Source organism: Staurois parvus, unplaced genomic scaffold (assembly GCF_062004578.1).
Source record: "Staurois parvus isolate SC_StPar_1 unplaced genomic scaffold, SC_StPar_1.0 ptg000929l, whole genome shotgun sequence".
NCBI classification, from domain to species: Eukaryota; Metazoa; Chordata; class Amphibia; order Anura; family Ranidae; genus Staurois; species Staurois parvus.
This window is the reverse complement of record NW_028318725.1, coordinates 1,684,621-1,708,324: the sequence shown is the minus strand read 5'-3', so window position 1 is coordinate 1,708,324 and position 23,704 is coordinate 1,684,621. Positions and strand designations below refer to the sequence as shown.

General features: G+C 40.0%; 1 protein-coding gene across 1 annotated transcript in view; it reads left to right on the top strand.

Moving 5' to 3' along the window:
- The first annotated feature begins 541 nt into the window (after positions 1-541).
- Positions 542-23,704, top strand: part of GLIS3 (GLIS family zinc finger 3) — a 469,802-nt gene continuing 446,639 nt past the window's right edge. Inside the window, exon 1 of the mRNA XM_089656697.1 lies at positions 542-997. Within this exon, the coding sequence (XP_089512823.1) occupies positions 631-997 (367 nt within the window). The 5' untranslated portion in view covers positions 542-630. The remainder of the gene's footprint in view (positions 998-23,704) is intronic.

Genomic DNA, 23,704 nt, shown 5'->3' with positions numbered 1-23,704 from the left:
TATTTATTTTTTTGCTGATTGGTATCTGTACTGTTTGGATTTTTAAACATTTAACTGTTTCATTATATTGTTTTTCTTGTTAATGTATTTGCATGTTTTTAAGGTAAAATCTTATTTTTTTTTTTCTAATTCATAGCTTAGGGTATATAAGGTATTATAAACACTAGCAGATCTTTCAATATCTACTGTTCTGTGTTAAATTAATGAGGACACATTGGGACAGCAAGACAATAGGAGATGAAGTATATTGATTACTAGAGAATGTGTTATGTAGAGGAAAGTGCACTTGGCATGCAATGTAAAGCTATGCCTGGCATGTTTTTCCAGAATTCTTGCATTCCTCTTTTAATGAAAATGCTTCCATTTTGAAAGGGTATTTATGCACTTTAATATTCTTAATATATTCAAACTGCATCCTCTGTCAGTGTTTCAGTGTTCTCTTTTTACAGAAATGCTCTAAGTTCTTTAGACTGTAAACATTGTCACTCCACTTAATCAACATTGATTTGTTTTTTTTTTTACCCTTTGACAGATGTGTTTCACTCAAGACAGCCGAATGGGAACACTTTAACAACTGGGATATTGCCCTTTTGTACCCACATGTTAGAAGAGTAGTAAAACTGCCGCAAAATGAATGGAAGAACTTGCAATATGAACCACAGGGCAACTGGCACTCCTCAGGGACCTGGAATAATCAGTGGACAGCAGATACCACCCATTAGAGTACACACAGGGACTCCATGTCCATCTTCTAACAGTGCAACCCCCAGTCCAGCTAATGGGAACCTATACATAAAAATGCATCTTGGAGGTGGAGTAGCACCTCAAAGTAGTGAAAGCACTATTCACTTACCTGCTTTAAGCCCAAGGCGGCAAGTCATAACTAATGGGAAGCCTATTTTCCAAGTTCCACAGGCACCAAATTTACAGCCATCCTCATTATCCAAGCCAAAGCAGCTAGAATATGGTCCACCATTTTCTGCAAGCTATTTAAAAGGTTAGTACAAATGAAATAAATAGAACATGAAAGCAACTGTAAATGTATTATAACATTTTTGTTTTAGTATTTAAATTTATTGAGTACTTTAAAATGTACAATGCTACCTTGGCACAGTTCAGTAATACATGATGTATTCAATTTATATTTGTTTATATGTATTTCTATCTAAAAAGTTTTTTTTTTTTTTACTTTTAATAAAAGGATATAAAGCACTCACACACACACACATGAACATATTTGGGAACAATAAGACAAAAGAAACCCTAAAAGGGTAAAAGGGGCATATCACTTTCATAATTCTAGCCACTCATTTTGGGTAAAGCTGAGTCAGATTATGGTATAAACATTTTTACTACAGCTAGCAATTTTGTTATTTAGTAATTTTTAATATAAATGACATTATATTCCTTGTTTACATTCATAACGTGTTCGATGTAAGATTCAACAACCACCCTTATACTTACTACTTTTTACTGCTTTACATTAGCCACTGGCATTTGGCAGTGATATAGTCACCTCTAAATGGAAGTTAGCTCAGTACTGTACCCGATCACCTGTTTTAATCATTAATGCATTGATAATGAGCATCTCTGCACCTTTTGATTGTCACATGAGAACAACAGAACTATAAGGAACCAGTGGTCCCAATAATCTCCAGTGGAAGCTACATGTCCTCTGTCTAAGAAGCCGGTTCTCATTCCAGCATTTTTCTTTCAGCAGGGTGCAATGTCCTTAGACATATCTAGGCCAGGTGCTATTCTACATTGTAATTAGGGAACTACAGTACATGGTCCCAATCCCTGTGATGTCACCATGTAGCAAATAGTAATTTTGCTTAGTGCCTCATCAGAAGGTTCCTGATAGCCCTTGCAAACTTTGTGCTTGGAATCTGCCTTGTTATCTAGTCACGACTCCAGCATAACCGGATATCGTATGTACTCTCCAGCGCCTCAGGATATGCACTGCCAAAAGGGAAGCCAAGGGTACCAGGACAGCGACAACCAAAGGAAATGCTTCAGGGGTGCAGCCCTCCTCAGACGGGGAAATCAGCCACTGGATAGAGAGAAAACAGGTGGCGCACACACCTAGTGCATTATCCAAGGTTTATTGTAGGAGTGAAAAAATAATAAAAACATACTCACAGACGAAGCATGTATCTAAAAAGCATAGAAAAATGACAATGGCCACAACGGCAGGCAAGGTGTTCTCACTGTCAGTCGTACACACCTTGTGGTTAGCTTGTGGTTTGCATTCCAGCAGCCATTTCCCCACAGGCATAAAGCACACTCCCACACCATCCCACTCAGGCATCAACAGCAAGGCTCCTACTTTCCATTCATCATACATCTGCATCAGAGGCTGGTCATCAGCTCTGAGGAAAGGGATTCGTCCCCGAAACGCGTGAGCCATTTGACCGCACTGACAGTGAGAACACCTTGCCTGCCGTTGTGGCCATTGTCATTTTTCTATGCTTTTTAGATACATGCTTCGTCTGTGAGTATGTTTTTATTATTCTTTCACTCCTACAATAAACCTTGGATAATGCACTAGGTGTGTACGACTCCAGCATAGCCTGTCCTTATGTTCACCGGTCTACCAGTTTACAAGCTAAGCACTTCTGTAACTACTTGATATGTGTGCTTCAGTTACTTGTCAGCTAGCTTTCACTAATAGGGCAAACCTGAGGGCTCTGAACTGTCAGTGCCACAATCTGATAATCATATCTTCTTGAAAAGGTTCTCTAAGAACACTTGCATGCCATGCCTTTAGGCATTTATTGAATAAATGATACATTCTATATGGCAGCATAACATATACTATATATTCAGAGTAACAATTATGTTCTCATTAATATCATTTGATACTCATTGGTTTCAGCTTAATAAATCATTGCATAACTACAGAAATCCCCTATGAACATGCCAGTAACAGCTTCCATGCTGCATATATTCTGTCAAATAAGTTCAAGGGTTTTTTTTTAGCAATAACACACCAGGTAGTTATTAGATCCCTCTTTTTGCTGCCTATAATATCTTTACAGCAGAACATCTAAGCAGAGACATGGTTCCTTCTTTATTTACACATCATTTTACCATGGAAAATACTTTAGTTGTGTCATTTTTCATTAAAAATAGTCTTTAAACGTTTGCTTAATTCTTACTGGGGTTGTTCAGAGAAAAGGGGCTAAGAACAGTGAGAATGCACAATGTGCAAAAAATCCATAGCAGCCTATCATAGTTCACTTTTCTGGAGTCAGATCAGTTAAAGCATGATATCTGATTTCTATGGGTGGCTGCTCTCTGCACATCCTCATTGCTCTATGACCTGTGTTAATGAATATGCTTACAAGAGCCAGACAGTCATTTAGATGTAGTCCAGATTTGTTTTCTTTTTAATAGAGCAGAAAGGCTAGAAAAGTAAAATGCCTTTGAAATTAAGACAGGCTGCCTATCTGTAGTATATGGGAAATGTGCAGTCCTTGCGAAACTTCAGGCTATTTATATACAAGGAATAGTAGAGTGTACAGCGGGTTCGGGTGATTTATATACAAACAGTAGTATGACAGCAACGAGTATTATTTGCATAACACTGCAATGGTAGTGAGCTCAGTCATTCCATTAAGCAAGATGGTATTTCATGCTGCTGCTAATATTTGTTGAAATTACTATATATATATATATATATATATATATATATATATATATATACACACACTATATTGCCACCCCTCCAAATCATTAGATTCAGGTGTTCCAATCACCTCCATGGCCACAGGTGTATAAAATACAGCACCTAGGCATGTAGACTGCTTCTACAAACATTTGGGAAAGAATGGGTCGCTCTCAGGAGCTCAGTGAATTCAAGCGTGGTACCATGATAGGTTGCCTCCTGTGCAATAAGTCCATCCGGGAAATTTCTTTGCTGTTAAATATTCCAACGGTCAACTTTTAATGGTATTATAACAAAATGGAAGCAACTGGGAACAACAGCAGCTCAGCCATGAAGTGGCAGGCCACGTAAAATGACAGAGCGGGGTCAGCACATGCTGAAGCACACAGTATGCAGAAGTTGCCAGCAGTCTACAGAGTCAATAGCTAAAGACCTCCAAACGTCATGTGGCCTTCAGATTAGCACAACAGTGCGTAGAGAGCTTCATGGAATGGGTTTCTAATGGCCAAAAAGCTTCATCCAAGCCTTAAATCACCAAGTGCAATGCAGAGTGTCAGATGCAGTGGTGTAAAGCACATCGGCATTGGACTATAGAGCAGTGGAGATGTGTTCTCTGGAGTGACAAATCTGTCTCTGTCTGGCAATCCAATGGACATGTCTGAGTTTGGCGGTTGCCAGGAGAACAGTACTTGCCTGACTGCATTGTGCCAAGCGTAAAGTTTGGTGGAGGGGGGATTATGTTGTTTTTCAGGGGTTAGGCTTGTCCCTTAGTTCCACAGAAGAGAACTCATAGGGCGTCAGCATACCAAGACATTTTGGACAATTTCATGCTCCCAACTTTGTGGGAACAGTTTGGGGATGGCCCCTCCCTGTTCCAACAAGACTGCACACCAGTACACAAAGCAAGGTCCATAAAGACATGGATGAGCGAGTTTGGGGTGCTGGAACTTGACTGGCCTGCACAGAGTCCTGACCTCAACCTGATAGAACACTTTTGGGATGGATTACAGCAAAGACTGCGATCCAGGCCTTCTTGTCCGGCATCAGTGCCTGACCTCACAAATGCGCTTCTGGAAGAATGGTCAAATATTCCCATAGACACACTCCTAAACCTTGTGGAGAGCCTTCCCAGAACAGTTGAAGCTGTTATAGCTGCAAAGAGTGGTCCAACTCAATATTGAACCCTACATACTAAGACTGGGATTCCATTAAAATTCATGTGCCTGTAGAGCATGCATCCAAATATGTTTTGATGAAAAAGGATTGGATACTGTATAGCCCCAATCTTATCATTAGTAATGAATGGGTGATTTATAAGTAAACTAAATCACTAGAATCCCACGTAAGCTTTTTGTTCTGTTAAGGTAATTTCAAAATTCAATTTATATATTTTTAAATGCTGTGTTGTCACCCTGTCACATGCTGCCCCAATTAAGGAGGGGTGGGGTGGAATTTGGGGCTGTTGGGGAAGATCTGTGGGCATAAATCAAGTAGCCCGGAATGGAGACGAAATATAATATACCTAGCCATGGACACCAACTACAATAAATTTTGCTTTGTACTTTTTTACCAATTCCGTAGGTAAGGCCCAGATTAAGAGTTATGATTATTTAATGAGTTTAATTTAGATCTGTGCAGACTGATTATTCACAAAGAAGAGGCCTTGAAGCTTACTCTTCCTAATAATACAGGTATGGCTATTTTTGACCTCCCTATAACGCTAGTTACCTGACTGTCTCTGGTTTACATTTTTCTGAATCAATGACAAAACAACCATGAATAATTAAGTCAACATTCCTTTTCATGTCCTGGTTCAGCACTGAAACTACTGGGTCAGACTGACAGCCAGGAAGCTAGAGTTTGTTTATTAGAATGACTGGGAGGCACAGCTGTAGGTGCTCGGTGTTTGTTTTCTCGCTTCACCTTCAGCGTCTGCTGACAGTTATGGGAATGCTGCAGATATTCATCCACTGGTGTATGGGATCTCTTTTCAGGTCATAGAGGACTGCTCATCTTTACCGGATTACTGTATACACTTTCTACATGTGCGTGTGTGTCCACATGTGAAATTTGAGTGCAATGGTTTTATTGGAAGGTTTATATTCATAGGAAAAGATTTACTAGCACGTCTTGCGTTTTCTTTTCTGTTTTTGTCTTTTTGGTCTGTCTTGAAGAGGTGTAGGACATTTTTTTGTTGACTTTAGGGCATGGCTATATATTTATGTAATTATTTTGTATTCTCTGTAGTTCTATTCCTGTGGTAACAGAGGGGAAGGAGGTCACCTGGTCACTGGAAAATTATCGTCCCCTGTTTGGCAGCTAAAATTTGAACTGTCTCTATGCTGACATAGAATTACTCTTTAACTATGCGTATTGAAATATGTTTAAAGACGTGTTCCAAGTCTCCATCTACAAACTTCCGTCTTTCATATTGTTCCACTAATTATACCTCTGATCCATTTTTCTTCAATATCATTTAAAATTTAGACAAAAATAGAGAATATAAGTACCTGTGACATCATCACTACTTGCTGTTATCTTGTATTTTGCTGTTATCTTGTATTTTGCTGTTATCTTGTGGTTTATATTATGGGGGGGGGGGGGCACACTTGCACCACACGTCCTTTCCCCATTTTGACAGAAAACTGACCAAGCTGGGCAGAATGTGCTCTTATGCCTAGCGTGGTCAGTTTGAAATAGGAAAGCAGTGGAACTGGCAGGATCCTCAGGTACATGGTACAACAAACATATCAGGAATATGAAATGTTGGGTTAACATACACTTTAGCATAGCAAGGGTCTGCATGTTCATTTTTATCCATAGTTATACCACTACATTTTTCTAGTAAAAAGACAAACCTTTTGAGAATAGATCAGTTCAATGAGCGATAGACTTCATGACCTTTCTGATTGATAAGAAAAGGCAAGGTTAGTGTGTCAGTGTGATATCTGGCTAGGGTTCTGTTTATTCCTTTTTAAAACAACTTCCTAAGAAAACAAAAACAAGCAAAACAACAAACATTTTTGTTTAAACCTTGGATGGAGTCTGGAAGTCTTGTAATCCTAATGACACAGGAGGATGAGAACTGGACACAAGCAAGAAGACCTCTGCTGTCTGTATTTCCTTTGTTGCATGAAGTCAAGGTTGAGAGGCTTCTCTCAGAAACTGTGCACTCTTCACTTGTGTGCAAAATGTTTTGTGTCATGATCCTTGCCTCACTGGTCTCTACCTCAGAAGTCATTGCATCAGAGGTTGTATGTGGACTCATCTTCAAATTCCTGATCCCAGTCCCAACTTGTCTTCTTGTGGGAGATTCCACCCCCCTTCCTCAAACTCTCCGATTCTCTCTTTCCTCTCACTCTTTCCCCTCTTGCTCTTTCCCCCTCTTGCCTTCCCCTTGCTCTCTCCTCTCTATCTCTTCTCCTCTCTATATCTCTCTCTCCCTTCTCTCTGCTCTTTCTCCCCTCCACTTTCTCTTCTCTCTGTATTGGCTCTCTCAACATCTTTCAGCTCTCTTTCTCTCTCTTTGCCCCTTTTCTCTGTCCTTTCTAAGACCCCACTCTCTTTCCCCCATCTCTCGCCCCCCACTACACTTGATCTCTCTCTCTCTCTTCCTCCCTCTGCCCCCCCCCCCCCCGTTCTGTCCCTCCCCTGTCCCACACTTCCTCTCCCAGATCTGCTTTCTCTCTCTCCATTGTCTTACTATTATCGTGCTGGGGTTATTGTTATACTTGGGTTTATTGTTGTGGTGGGGGTTACTGCTTGCACTCACAGAGGGGTTGTTATTGTGCTAGAGTTTATTGCTTGACCCTACACTTGTATGGAGTAATTTCTGGTCCTGACATAGTGGAGGTTATCATTGTGGGCCTTGAAACTGGGGGTTAGTGCTGGCCCTAAGTCATGATACGGGATTACCATTACTGGCACTGACACCAGTGGGGCTAATTTTTACTCCCACAATCTCTTTAGTGTACCCTAGGTCCTTCTTTTTTTTTTTGTCTAAAACAGCCATTCTCAACCAGAGTTCCATGGAGCCCTAGGGTTCCTCCACAGGTTGCTAGGGGTTCTTTGAGCTACAGCTGACTGACTTCATACTTATTGGTGCATGGGTCTGGGTGCAGCGTCATTTGGCAAAGCCAAAGGCATGACACCAAAAATCTTTTAAGCTGTCAGTTAAGGTGGCATTCTGACCACCTCTGTAAAGAGCCTTCTTCCAACTGACCCCCAATTATTATTTTTAGCAGGGGTTTCTTGAGACCTGAAACTTATTTCAAGGGTTCCTTTGGGGTAATAGAGTTGAGAAAGGTTGGTCTAAGCCAGTGGTCTCTAAACTGTGACCCTGGGGCTGGCCTTTATCTAGCCCTTTGGGCAGTATTCCATCCACAACTGACAATGATAGGACACTATTCCTCCCACAGACAGCAATGATGGGATGCTTTTCCTCCTACTGATATGATTTTTTCCCACTGATATCTTTAATAGGACACTATTCCTTCCACTGATACCAACAATGGGGCAGTATTACTCCCACTAAAACCAATGATAGGGAACTATTACGCCCACTAAAACCAAAGTTGGAGCATTGTTTACTCACACTGATGATGGGGCATTTTCTGCTCCTAGGGGCCACAGTCCACCCCCTGCCCCCAGTTCTTTGTTTAAACCATAGCAAAGCAAAAGGAAAAGGTGTCATAATACAAGCCACAGACCATGAAGTAACACCTACTTCTTTATCATGCCCATAAGTTCTTACACTTTGGACCATGCACACAATTTCCCAGCAAGCAGTGTGCTTTGTATGCCTCATTTTACTTCTCGATCCCTTCAAGACAAGTGGCCCATGTAGAACACTGCATTTTTCTTCTCAATCCCATCAAGGCATCCCTCCTAATACTTCTCAAATGTTGGCAACTGGTATATATTTAAGCCCACTGACACCAAATATAGAATGTGTTTTTGTACTTGACATTCATATTGTAATGGACACAGTTATATACTTCTGACTGCTGTACTCTGTACACTTCAATGTGTTTAAAATGGGCTACAGTCTGTGCACTTATTACACTGGGAATAGTTTATAAATAAAATTGTGTCTTTCAATTTCTGACTCTTTTATTATAACACATAATCAAGGATCAGAGAAGTGATTTGTCAGTGATTTGTCACATTAGAAGTCGATGAGCAAGTGCCGGTCAATGGATGACTGCCAGCACCTGCCGATCAGTGAGGAGACACACTGGAAACTATGTAAGCAATGCAGAGCTCTGTCCTGTCAGCGGAGATGTGCTGGATTTTGTTTCCCTGCAAAGCAGGGAATAAAATCCAGCACATCCCCTAGTAAAAGCACCTAAAAGTAAACATACACACAAACACACTGATTAGACCTTTGATCACCCTAGATGTTTAACCCCTCCCCAGCCAGTGTCATTAGTACAGTGACAGTTCATATTTTAATATTGATCACTGTATTAGTGTCACTGATTTCCACAAAGTGTCAGATTTTCTGCCGCAATATTGCAGTGCCGCTACAGGTCGTTGATTGCTGGCATTGCAGTATATAACCCATAGTTTGTAGCAGAATACATATTGGCCTAAATTTATGAAGAAATTTTATTTTTTGAAACATTTTTTAGTGGACACGTTTTATAGCAGAATGTAATAAAAAATGTTTTCAAAATTGTCAGTTATTTTTTGTTTATTGCGCAAAAAAAAAAAAAAAAAAAGCAGTGGTGATATAATACCACCAAAAGAAAGCTCTATTTGTGGGAAAAAATGACACAAATTTTATTTTTGTAAAGCACTGCATGACTGCGCAGTTGTCATTTAAAGTAACGCAGTGCCGTGTAGCAAAAAATGACCTGGTCATGAAGGGGGGTAAATCTCCTGGAGGTCAAGTGGTTAACTTTAATTCATTAGATGTTTCTCAATTATTATTGTTTTAGCAACAAGAATGGTGTCATAAACATGGAGTAAAATACATATAAACATAGGAAGTAATTATAAAAAGAAAACATAGATTCAATTGAGGTTTAGTAGTTAGCTGAGGCATTAGTGCTCTGATTATTCTCAGTGGATTGTTCTTGTTGGGGTGGTAATTCTCGATTTTTGATTAGAGTATACTGTGACAAAAAGCAGATAAATATAAAAGTTGAACAATGTGAATGTAAAATGAGCTCAAACAAAGCAAATGCACTTTTTGATTGTTTAAAACTCTGTTAATTGTTTTCCATATTAGTTTCTGACAAATTAAAAACATCTTTTTGGCTTTGGAGACTCTCCAGCATTGACAACATTCTGCTTTTATGGGTTTTTATTATTATTTTGTTGTTATTTATGTATTTTTTTATATTGTAGCTTTTTCTGACAGTTTAACATATAATCAGGCAACTGACATCATTGCTGTGTTATCCAGAGACCAAAAGCCTTCTCTGTAAACAAAGCCTGGTTGTCGTGGTGACTCTCATACCTCATTTGCTCAAGCATGAGGAAACTGTGCTTGTGTGACCATGAGGCGTTTTACAAAGTACTTATTAACTAGCTAATAACAAATGTAGGTTCTTTATAAATCAACAGTATTTTAGTGAAAAGGATGTTATAATTACTTTCCAGAGTATACATGATGCCATACATTTTATAGTTGCCTGTTCTTACATGCAGCATTTATATTAGGTTGGCTCCCCTTTCCTGCTGCCATTTCCCATCTACTGACCACGGTGACTGTCAATGAAAGCGAATCAGTAAATAAATAGTTATTATGATGTCTCTAAGAAGCATTTTAGTTATTAGTTCCTTTTTATGTTCCCAAAAGAAGCACTATCTGCTGTTGCAATTATTAGAAAAGATTGTACAATTAATACAGTTTCACATTATTTTGTAGAATAAACCAATAGTAAGAATGCTTAGGTGGACGTAGTCAGTAAATTAATAGAAATAAAGATATACAATATTACAATAAATGTTAGTGATTTTGTAACTCATTTATTTCTTTTTTTTATTATTATTATTATTATTATTATTGTTATTAATAATAATATTGTAAAAGCAGAACTCTGGGCAGGAACTTCTTGACAAGTGCTTGTTGCTGATTTCCACCATCACTGAATATGTCATCCATCGTTTGGTTCACTCAGTAGTCGCTCTGAAATAGCCTATTCATTTTCAAATTAAACCGTGAATTCTGTTTGGTTTCCTGTTTGTAAGACCAGTGGCTGCTATGCCTCCTATTCCCCCAGCCACTTGTCTTGGCACATCCCTTCTGTAGTTCTTTCTCCAGGAAGCAGTGATGTATTTCAGCCCCACTTGCAGTAGTGGGTGGACCAAGACTCTCAGACACATTCAACATGTACAGTCCCAATGCACCCGCCCACATTCACTACAATTCCCTGTGTTTGATGGGAATTGTAATTTCCTTTTTACTGCAGAGGGAGAGGAGAGAATATGATGTAATCCCTGCTGTTACACCTCCTCATTGGCAGAGTAAATGCTGTTATCTTTTGAAGTACAGATATGATACCCTCCAAATGACCCCTTTTTGGAACATTGACACCCCAAGGAATTTGATAAGAGTCACAGTGAGTAGTTTGCAGATATTTTTTTTGTCACTAGGTTTTGAAAAAGAAAAAAAGAAAACAAAATACATTTTTGTTTTCTTTCTTCATTTTCTAAAAACTTGGGGCAGCAAATGAGATTTGCAAAATACTCACCATGCCTCTCAGCAAATAGCTTGGAGTGTCTACTTTCCAAAAAGGGGTGTTTGAACTGTCCTGTCATTTTATGCCCAATGTTATAAGCTTCTGCCACATGTTAACCACTCTTCTAACCACTTGAAGGCCTAGCCCTTTTTACTTACATGAAAAATCTATATTTTTTTGGTAGAAAATTACTTTTAACCCCCAAACATTATATTTTTTTTTAAATCAGAGGCCCAAGAGAATAAAATGGTGAGTGTTTAATTTTTTATTTCACACAGTATTTACACAGCAATTTTTAAAAAATATACTTTTCTGAATTCTAACACACAAAAACATAATATATTGCCCGATTGTTTTTTACAATGTAAAAGATGATATTACACCGAGTAAATAGATACCAAACATGACATGCTTTAAAATTGCGCACACCTGTGCAATGGCAACAAATGATGTACATTTTTAACATCCATAGGCGACACTTTAAAAGCCTTTACAGGTTACCACTTTAGATTTACATAGGGGGTCTAGTGCTAGAATTACTGCCCTCAATCTGACGTTCGGGGTGATACCTCACATGCATGGTGCAATCGCTGTTTACATGCCACCACAGGAGAGACGCTTAAATTCGCCTTTGCGCACAAACACGAAGGGATGGGAGTGCTTTAATTTTTTTATTATTATTTATTTTCCTTTTTTAAAATTTTTACACTGACTTTTTAATTTTTTTTATCACTTTTATTGTTATCACAGGGAATGTAACTATCCCATGTGACAGCATCAGGCATTGACAGGTTTTTCTGAGAAATCTGAGAAAATCACACATTTTCTGATTGTCCCCGGAAAAGTAATAGATGGAGCATCTTCCAATGGGGACATAGATGGCAAAAAAACTAACAGGGGTTATAGCCATCCCTTACTCCAAAATTAAAAAAGGGGTTGCCTATAGTTCCTTTGTGTTAAAAAGTTTGAGAAAGGCTGTGAAAGTGTACCTAAAGACAAAACTTTATTTTTCATTTTGTATAGAATAATGGAGGGTTAGAAGTCTTGTCAGGTTTTTGTCCCATTGGGGAGATTTACCTTCTTGAAAATGGTAAACAGGACAAATAGTGAGGGTGAATCTCCCTAATGTTGACAGAAAGCAATCAAAATTTAATAGGTGTTCTAATACCTCTCCACCCTAGCCAAAATTAAAAAAAAAAATGTTTCCTTTAAGTAAATACGAAATACCGGTATGTTTCTAAATGTCAAATATTGAAAGAAAATAGTATCAAAATTCCCACACAGATATAAATACCCTTCTTCCACCAATAAAAAAGACAGCGTTGTAAAAGGAGGGTGTTTATATATGTCTGTGATTTATTTAGACTATTTTCATTCAATATTTCACATTTATAAAGATATTTTGTATTTATTTAACTTAACATTGTTTTTGATACAGAAGCTTCCCCTTGACTGGTATTCTAGTCACCTTTTTTCTTTTGTATTAATACATCTGCTGCAGGGACTGCACTGACTTAGTGAGTTGGCATATTTCTACAGTTTAAACCATTTTACCTCTTTATTAACAATAAAAATGGACAGGGGTTCTAATTCTTCTCCACTTAATCCATACTACTGGATATCACATGAGATAAAACTTTGCACAATTTCATGAGATAAATACTGCATATTTAGATGAAATACCATTTGCTTTTTTTGTGAATTGCATTTTTGAAAAACGCTATGAGCTATATTACTGCAAAATTTAAAGAGGAAAATACCGCTTTGTGAATGGAGCCTTCTTTCCCAAAAAAATTAGAGGTGCTGAAATACTCAGCCATTCTGATTGGGCAAAGCTTCCAGGTCATGTCATGTAAGAAAATACCCTCTTCCTTCTGCTCTGCCACACCATACTATTGGCCCTTCACTATTATAGGCTCACTGGCCATAAGGAATGAATGATAGATTGGAGGGGTGGGCTCAGTCACTAGCTGGAAGTTCTAAAGCTTTAACAGAATAATCTGGTATTTGGGCAAAGAGGGAGCAATGAAAATTGCTTCTATGTGTAGACAATTCTAAATGCCTTTAATTACAGAATCTCTTTAAAGAAGCAATTTGTTTTATAGAAAGTATCAGAGCATTCATTCATCTTTGTTTACAAGACAGCTGAGTCCACTGAGGTCAGAAGCATGCAAGATTCTACGCTATGCTATCTTTTTAGATAACCAATAGAGCTCTGGGAGTTCTTTCTCATGTAATAAATGTTTATTTGAAAAACAAATATTGTATATACAATATTGTATGTATAATCTTAAGCCAGAGTTAAAGATACCTATCAATGAGAGACACTGGGTGAGAAACAAGACAAGGAGAGCAAGTGAGAAAATCAGATTACCAGACCTGAGGTAAGAAAGAGGTCAAGCCTAGTGGTGCAGTCAAAATGGTCAAAACAATTATCAAAAAGAAAGTGCTATGGTCAAAGGTCAGCAACAAAATTGACAGGGTAATACTAGGCAAAAGTCAGGGTAACAACAGGTTAGGAGTCTTGTTAGGTTAACTTGGTAGAAATCAGTCTCGAAAATGTGTACACATATTAAAGAAATATTGCAGACAGCTAAGGAGATTCAGCTCTAACTCAAAGAGCTATAGTGAGTAAAATGTGCATTCATAAAGTTGAATTCTAAGGAGTTAAATAAGAGGTAGAAAAACACAGTTTTTGACTTTTCATAACTGTTAAGGATTTATAATAATGTGCACCAATTTTGACATTTGTAAACCTTTGCCAGACAGCTCAGTGAAAATTGTGGCACTATTTTTCTATTCAAAAACACAATGGGGGAGGTTTATTAAATCTGGCTCAGCTGTGCATAGTAAACAGTCAGCTTCCAGGTTTTATTTTCAAAGCTTAAAGTATTACTAAACCCAGTACTCTGCATTCACTATATCTGGTCTCACACAGTACACACAACATGGAAGTGTAAATATGTTAGTAAATATAAACTGCTAAATACCTTTTCTTATCAGCAGTATATAGCAATCTTGTGACGTCTATCAGTGTCCAGCCGAGCACTGGTTAAAGCTTGTAGGAGGAGTTTTCTTTCTGCTCTAGGAGGATGCAGAACCCCTGTCCTCTGTCTGGACAGTGCTGATTGGCCCTGTGCTGATCACACGCAGAGTTTCTCCACAGGTTATGTCTTATCAGGAGATAAGAGGGGGGGCAGGAGAAGAAGTGGAGGATCAGAGAAGTCAGGATCAAACAGCATTTTTACACAATGCAGAGGATTAACCCTTTAGGTTGCACAGTGAGTATAACAAGCATGCTTTACTGCATATACAGACTGATTTTACTGTTGTGGGTTTAGCAACACTTTAATTGAACAAGCTGAAGTTGGGATCTGATTGGTTACTATTCACATCTGCACCGGAAATTTGTTGTGTTTTGTAATCCGATGGTGCCACCATTGATTTCGAAATTCGACCAACCAAGCCTTCAATTTCACCTCATGTTGTTACAGAAAAGATTTTTCTTGGCTAGGAATCTTCTTTTCTTTCCAGGTCACAGCTTATGCTCATTTCTATTTTGATTATATTTCTCGCACAATTCTCCCATCATTGATTAGAAATTTGTTTGTTTTTCAAAAAATTTCTAACATGCACCATCACCAAATAAGGTGGTCGCATGAAAATCAGCCGATACTGTGGCCCACTAATGGTGCAAAATTCGAATTAAAATTCTTAGTTATGATTTTTATAAGGAAAATTCATTCAGAATTCGACCCATGTATGGCCTGCATTAGTTCTCCTTCTGTCAGCATTTTTTGAAAACCTGACAATCTTGTAGTACTACCCCTCCCTGTGTTCTGTTTTGTCAGAGACAACAAGAGGCAAATATCAAGACAGAGTTAGGTTCTTTTGTTAGCTGTATCTAAAATACATATATTTACTTCAAAAGTTACATGTACAGTATCTGCATACAGCCCCATTACACTCGCTACCAGCTGCTGGAACAAGATCAGACTATGAATGAGCATCATGGAGTAGATTGACACCTCTGTCACACTTACAGTTAAAATGATACCTACTGTATAGTCAATTGCTATTGGTAACAACATGCTGCTATTCTCTGTTCCCTGTGAATCAAGAGGCCAGTACAAGGTTCAGCAGTGATGTTCAATGTGCAGCATAACAAACAATCAGATTTCAGCTTGAATAGTGAAAAATGATTGCTGTGGTTTACTGTGAATTGCACATGATTATGACAAACTGTAGGCCAGTGTATGAGCAGCAAAGTTATTTCAGAGTTGAACATCCAGCATAAATATCCTTTATACTGATTGTTCTTTTCTATTTGCAGAATCACACCTTTCATTCTGATTCCAATAGTCACTTGTTTTTTACTGTATGTCCTATAAAATAGTTGATTCTGTAATGTACAGTTAATGGTGTATTATTAGCCAGGAATATAATATAGTAAATGTGTGTTACAACTTATCTCAGTTATAATGTTAGGAAAGAAAAAAGGAGCACACAGTTCTTAGGTAAAAGCTGAGTTTTCTTTGTGTGTTGAGCTGAAACTACCCACAATGGTGTCCGTTTATGAACCAGCGGTAATAGATCGCTGCTCAGTTCTCCGGCATTCTCGGAGAACACAGTTCTCCTGTGAATGCCTTTTATGAAGCAGTTCTCGGAACGAAGGGAGAACGGTCTACAAATGCTGGAGAACGGTCTACAAACGCTGGAAAACGGCTGATTTTACTATAATATTGCGAGATTACAGTAAAAGATCAGTTTACTAAGCAGAGGTAAATTATCGCTGCTTAGTTTGCGGTTCCTCCGATTCTCCAGCTCTGGGCTGGAGAATCTGGAGGGAGAACACAGATCTCCAGTGAAGGGCTGAACATGTTCTCCGCTGATCTCCTGAGTGTCATAAACTGTGAATGACCAGAGAATAGCTGCGATCCTCTGAATCGCAGATATTCTCTGTGTCATAAACGGACACCTAAGCCTGGGCTGTAAAAATGATTTGAACCGGTCTTCTCTAATCTTATTGTGAATTCCAAACAGAGAACTAGAAATAAGTCAGCTGAAGTTGAAGGCATTAATACTATTTTATATTGAAAAAAAATTGTCACACATTATCTGAGATAAATGTGGAAAGTTACATACTTTTTCTGTCTTTAACCACTTGCCTACCGGGCACTTATACCCCCTTATTTACCAGGCCAATTTTCAGCTTTCAGCGCTGCCGCACTTTGATTGACAATTGCGCGGTCATGCAACATTGTACCCATATGAAATTTTGATCATTTTGATCAGCTTTCTTTTGGTGGTATTTAATCGCCACTGGGCGCTTTACTTTTTGTGCATTAAATAAAAAAAATGCAAAAAATTAAAAAAAAAAAAAAAGTTTCTTTGTTTCTATTATAAAATTTTTCAAACAGGTATTTTTTCTCCTTCACTGATGTGCGTTGATGAGGCAGCACTGATGGGCACTGATAGGCGGCACTGATGGGCACTGATAGGCAGCACTAAAGGGCACTGATAGGCAGTACTAATGAGGTGGCACGGATAGGCGGCACTGATAGACAGCACTAATGAGGTGTCACGGATAGGCGGCACTAATATGCAGCACTGATAGGCGGCACTGATAGGTGACACTGATGATGGGTACTGATAGACGGCACTGACTGGCATCACTGCTGGGCACTGACTGGCGGCACTGACTGGCACAACCCCTGGGCACTGACTGGTGGCACTGACTGGCAGCACTGCTGGGCTGCACTGGTGGGTGGCCCTGGTGGGCAGCACTGGTGGGTGGGCACAGGTGGGTGGCACTGGTGGGCACAGGTGGGTGGGCACAGGTGGGTGGCACTGCTGGGCACAGGTGGGTGGCACTTCTGGGCACAGGTGTGTGACACTGCAGAGTGGCACAGGTGGGTGCACTGCTGGGCACAGGTGGGTGCACTGCTGGACACAGGTGGGTGATCTGCTGGGCACCGGTGGGCGGAGCTAGTGGGCGCACTGCTGGGCACAGGTGGGCGGAACTTGCGGGTGGCACTGCTGGGCACCGATCATCAGGGCACTGATCATCAGTGCCCTGATGATCGGTGCCGATCCCCGCTCTGACAACTGCCGGTTCTCGGCAGTACTTTCCTCACGATCTGACAGCGTGAGGAAAGTGCAGCCGAGAACCGGCACTTGCATTTCCCTCTGATCAGCGTGTCATTGGACACGGCTGATCACGTGGTAAAAGGCCGCTGTGATTGGCCTTTTACCACATCATGTGATCAGCTGTGTCCGTAGGACACAGCGTTCACGGAGATCGCCGGGTGCGCGCCCCCTGGGGCGTGCAGGAGAGCGCGTTCTGGGAGGCCGTCATATGACGTCCACTCAGAACTGGCCGGCCGCAGTGCAGCCGTCATTCGGCTATCTGTGGTCGGCAGGTAGTTAAACTATACGGTATATAATTCAAGTGTTCCTTTTGATAACTTAAAAGTAAACTTTAACTTAAAGTGGAAGTATGGGCAAAATAAAAAAAAGGTATGTACAGTATGATGCAGACTGTCCCAAGCATTGACAGAGCAGTTTTTGTTTTTCTGAGTCCTCCCAGTAACTTAGTTGTATTATCTTCTAATCCTGCCAGTAAGTCTGTTAATTTTTAACTTTCTTCAACAGACCAAACTGTCCAGCAAAACAAGAATTTAGAGGATTGAGACAAACTATTTAACACTGATTAGGGTGTTTACAATGGTTAGCTTTTATTCGTGATGCACCAAAAATTATCGGCCGAAAATAGGGTTATTTTTCACTTTGCCAGTAGAAAAAAAAAGGTGCTGATAATGACAACTGACTTCAATTCAAAATCACGTCCCATTGACTTCAATGCAGAATCGCATCCCATTGACTTCAATGCAAAATCTCTTCCCATTGACTTCAATGCAAATCACATTCCATTGATTTCAATCCAAAAACACCTCTATTTAAGTTTTTTAATGTTATATATATTTCACTTCTAATTTTTATGTCCAATATTTGTGTGTTACAATTCAGTAACGTAAAATAACTTTTATTGAAAGTATTTTTTAAATTTCATGATATTAATTAAAAAATCAAATATAATACAATTATATATAAAAATTATATATTATTTAAAATTTGTCCATTTCAGTTTCGTTTTTTGGCTAAGTGCATCCTGAATTTTTGGTTTTGATCCAGAGTTTTCATTTGGTGCACCACTAGCATTTATTCATGTAGTTAAAATGCTTATCCCAAAAGTTATATGGAATGTTGCTGTAACTGTTTAAAAAGTGTTAGCTACAGTTAGGATGTAAATTGTTATTCACTTATGTAAATCTATTACTCCATCTAACATTACCCTCCCCACAGGTTGACAGTGCTGCTGTCCAAGGGTAACTAAGTTGCTCCTCCATTGATACAATAAGGTTATTAATGTAGTCACCCTAAGGCAGTAGGGGTTTTAGTGCCTGAATCACCAGGTGAAAATCAAGGAAAAAAAGGCTGGTAAGCTTCTTAAACTCTCATTCTTGTGCTCATCCTCTCCAATCCGAAGGTTATATATGTCACCATCCCACCTGTCCTCTCCCTATTTCTGCACTCATCACCTCTTGTTAATTCTCAACTCAAATGCTGACATAACCTTCAGAACACTGGGGCATGTACATGCATATAATTGTCACTTCCTTCTTACTGCCCTCACCCTTCTGCTTCTCTTGACTTCTGTTTCAGCTCTTCAGCACTTTCACCCCTACACCTGGTACCCTCTAATTTCTATTCCCCTGCTTCCAATAATCATCCCCCCTTCCCATGTGCCCTCTGGAGTTTCCACTTCATCTATAACAAGCTCACCTCTATCTATTACCTATTCCTCTCAAAATCCCTTAAGATTCTTGCCGTTACTGAAACCTGGCATCAGGAATTTGACTCTGCTTATCCAGCTGGTGGCCTCTACTGGACTCCCTCACCCACACCCAGCTGATGAAAAGGAGGTGGTGATGGAATTCTTGTATCCCCCCACAGTGAACCTTTCAAGTTCTTCTTATACCACCCTTGTTATGTTTCTACTCTTTTGAAGTTCATTGTACTTCACTTTTTCCCCAGTTTCTGTTAGGGTTGATGTGATTTATTGTTCTCCTGGATTGGTAGCATGCTACCTTGATGGCTTCTCTGTTTGGGTTCCCTACTTTTTCCCCTGTGAAATAACTGCTGTCATTCTTGGTGGCTTTAACATTACTGTTAGTGATAAAATCTGTCTCTGAACTCCCTGCATCCTTTTCAATACCCTCTTTCTTTTCTCTCCTATTGACACCCTCTCACCCAGTCCTCATCAACTCTACATTTAACTCTCTACATTGTACCCTACTGCCACCCTCCACTAGCTCATTCACTGCCCAGCATATTGCCAGTCATTTCAAAAGGAAGATAGATGCAATTCATGCTGACACTGCCACTGTCCAGTCATCTTCACCAATACACATACTATGTCTATTGTCACATTCAACACTTTTCTCTTTTGGTACTATTACCACAAGGAAAGTTGCTAAACTTTTTTCTAAAGCCCACAATAGCCCCGCCCCCTGGGCCCTATTCCAGCACAACTACTTCAGTCACCTTCTTGCTCTATTCTACCCTCTCTTTCTCACATCTTCAACCACTCCCTCTCTACTGGCATCTTCCCCTCTCCCGTAAAATATGCACTGGTCACCCCATACTTAAATAGCTCTCACTGAACCCCAGAAGTCTGAACAACCCAAGACCCACCTCTTTGCTCACGTTTGCAGCCAAAATCTTGGAGTATCTAATCTACAACCATCTCAGCTGCTATCTCACTGACAACAACTTTCTCAACTTCTTACAGTTTGTTTTCCGTCCACAACATCCCACAGAAACTGCCCTTCTAAAACTCAGTAAGGACTTAATAACTGCTAAATCCAATCTCCATTACTCAGTACTTTTGATATTAGACTCTCCTGCCCCCTTTGATGCCACTGACCATCCGTTCCTCCTAAAAAAAACTCCACTCCCTTGGCCTCCACGACTCTGCTCTTTCCTGTTACTCCTCCTATCTAACTACTGTAAGTGCTCCTTCATTGTCACCTACAACACTACCTTTTCCACTACTCTTCCTTTTTTTGTAGCGGTCCCCCACGGCTCTCTGATTGGACCCCTTCAATTTTCTGTATATTCTTCCAGATCCGGGCAAGGAACCATATTAAAATCTCCCAAAGTCAGAACATTATTTGTATATTTTACCAACAAGTGCATAATATTATTCAAAACCTGAATAGAGGTGGGGGGAAGTAGATATAGACCCACAAGCACCATCTCCTTATCAAATATTTGGGCATGCACAATAACAAACCTGCCATCTGGGTCAATGTGAACATCAATGGCCTGAAATGGAAGAGATTTATGAATTAGGATGCTCACCCCATGAGCATAATTAGAGTAGGTGGCATGATAATGTGCACTCACCCAAGGTCTCCTGAGACTCACAATTTTAGAACCTAATAGGTGGGTTTCTTGTAATATGCAAACATGGAGGCTAAACTTCTGTAGGAACCGAAAAACTAAAGATCTCTTAATGGCAGAGTTAAGGCCCCTTACATTCCAAGAGACAATCGTCACTTGAGATATTTATATGGCCATGAGTAGGAATAGGAAGGAGTAGAATGTTGCGGGATCTGGATAGCAGACTGTAAAGGAGAAACACAAAACAGAAAACACACAGGAATTATAACAAGGACACATACACCATGGCAGAAAAATAGTTAGCAAAGGAAGCACTCATTAAAAGCCCAAAAACCCAAAACAACCCCCATTGTAAACTCCCCTGCCCAGAAAACAGGGGTTGAACAACCCACCCCCCACCCTACATCACCAAGCTCAACATCGGGATGCCTGAGACCCCAACAATCAACCACAGAACAAACAAACAAAAGGGAGGCGTGAGCCAGAGGGATCTGCTCAGAGAAGGTGGTTATTGGAACAACACGTGAGATGCTGGAACAGTCATTAGACTTGGTAGCTTTCCGAAGAGTATGAAAAGAATCCCAGACTGTATCAATACCAGGGAGGAGTGAACACAGGTAGCACAAACTTATTGCCGCAATCCAGTCAAGGAAGGACCGAGGACACAGGTGTAGATCCATGAACAGTTCCTGTGTAGCATCCCAGTATAACAGTGATTGAGATGTAGCAGCAGAACACAGGGTGAGGCATAACATCAGATAACATAAACAGTGAGACAAACAGTTCCTGAACACAGAATCATGTAGTGCAAGGCAAAAATGACAAAGTTATCCTGGAAAATCAGGGGCACATCCTTAAGATGCAGTTCCAACAGGAATAGGCACAACAGGTGTAAGAGTAATTGAAGATGTACAGACCTTAGCAAAACAGCGGGAACACTGGCCCACTCATAGAGAGACACCAGGAGGGAAATCAATAGAATACTCACGGGGCCCACAATCAGCGATGGGGTGATAATGTTTCAAGTTAGGTGGAGGCCTCCCTCAGAGCTGCGAAAAACTGTCTCCCCATCCTGGACACGTAGACGAGCAGGATAAAGGACACTGTAGCGGATGCCACGGGTCCGCATGGCCGCCTTCACCTGGTCAAAGGATTTGCACAATTTTTGCATTTCCACCGAATAATCCAGAAAAAGAAGTAATCTCCCATTGTGGTAAGTAAGGCCACCCTGTAACCTAGCTGCACAAAGAACTTCATCCCTGTCATGGAAATTGAGGAATCGGAGGATAAAGGTGCGAGGCGGAGAACCCGACAGACCGGGTTTTAGGTAGGACACGGTGCGCCCTCTGCGCGGTGTAATAAGGAGATAACCGAACATGGTACGTAGGAGATCTTCTATGAACACTGCCGGGGCAGTGCCCTCTGCCCCCACCGCCAGGCCAATGATTCGGATGTTGTTCCTCTGATTGCGATTCTCTCTTGTATGCCAGGGCCTTGACCTTCGTTAGTAGAGAACGAAGGGCAGTAGCATGGTCAGTAAACACATCCTCCACCTGGCCTAAGCGCTGCTCCGCTGTAGAGATCCAGAGGACGGAGCTTATCAAAGTCCTGCTGCATCAACCCCACATCCAGCTGTACCGCCTTTATTTTGGCAGTCAGCATGGTTTGGCAAGAGGCGATCACGGCCATTACATCAGACAGGTCAGGTGGAATGGGATCGGCCCGCTACACAGCCTCAGTTTGCGCCGCCATGTTGTGGCAAAGACTGGTGCCCTGGGCCACGTGGCCGCCGAGGAGTGGGGTGTCAGCCTCCTCAAGAAGAGGAAAATAGAGCTTCCTCCCCTAGCTGGCAGGTGGCGGGGCATTAGGAGGAAAAGTAAGTAAGTCCATGCAGGAAAGCAAGAGAAATAGAGGATAGGTCCAGCAGTGCTCTTAACAAGTGCAGCCACTCAGGTCGCCTTCTCGACCACGCCCCATGACCTCCTGCTTTCTAGCTCCCTTGTCACCTCTTCCTCTTGAACTCCCAACCCCAACCTATATGACTGTCTCCTCTTCTGTCTGTCTTTAACTGATCCCTGAACACCCATCTCTTCAGGGAAGCCAATCCAGCCTCTACCTTAAAAATACATTTTGTTTTCTCAAACAACTGTTCCCACTTGCTTAGATACAGATAACACTAGATTCTGTATATTTCTGCATACTCTATAGGTAGGATGTGAAACGTTTTTGTCTCTTTTAAAGGACTTGTTCCTTTGTAAAATGTTTTTTTTAGCAGTTAATCAATGCTGGGCAAAGGCAAAGGTTTACTTTAATTTCCCCTTCCCCAGCAGCTAGTATTTCTCTTTTCTTCACGTCCCCATCTCTCCATTTAGCTGTTGGGAATGAGGAAAACACCTTTTATTTTCGGAATTTACTTAATCTGAAAGCCATGACTGTCATACATGTAGCTACTCTATGTGAGCTAAGCATCAGCACTATCATGAAGCCCTATGTAAGCTACAAATTCGGTGACTTCCCATATGGAAGAAAAATATATTTGAAATATTTTTGAAAAATATTTTTCCCAAATATATTGACATATATTTGAAATGCTACAATTTTGGCCATATTCAATATATTGCAAAACATATTTCAATAAATATTATATATATATATATATATATATACATACACACACTGCATGTTGAAATGCATTTTTATTACAAAATATGTGAAAAATATTTGTAAAAATACATTTAAAATATATTTAAAATATACTATATGTCTTTAAAAAATACAAATCTACATTTTTGGATGCATTTACATATATATGTAAAAATATATGTTAAAAAAAATCTTAAGAATATATTAAAAAAATTTTGCACACATCTCCCCT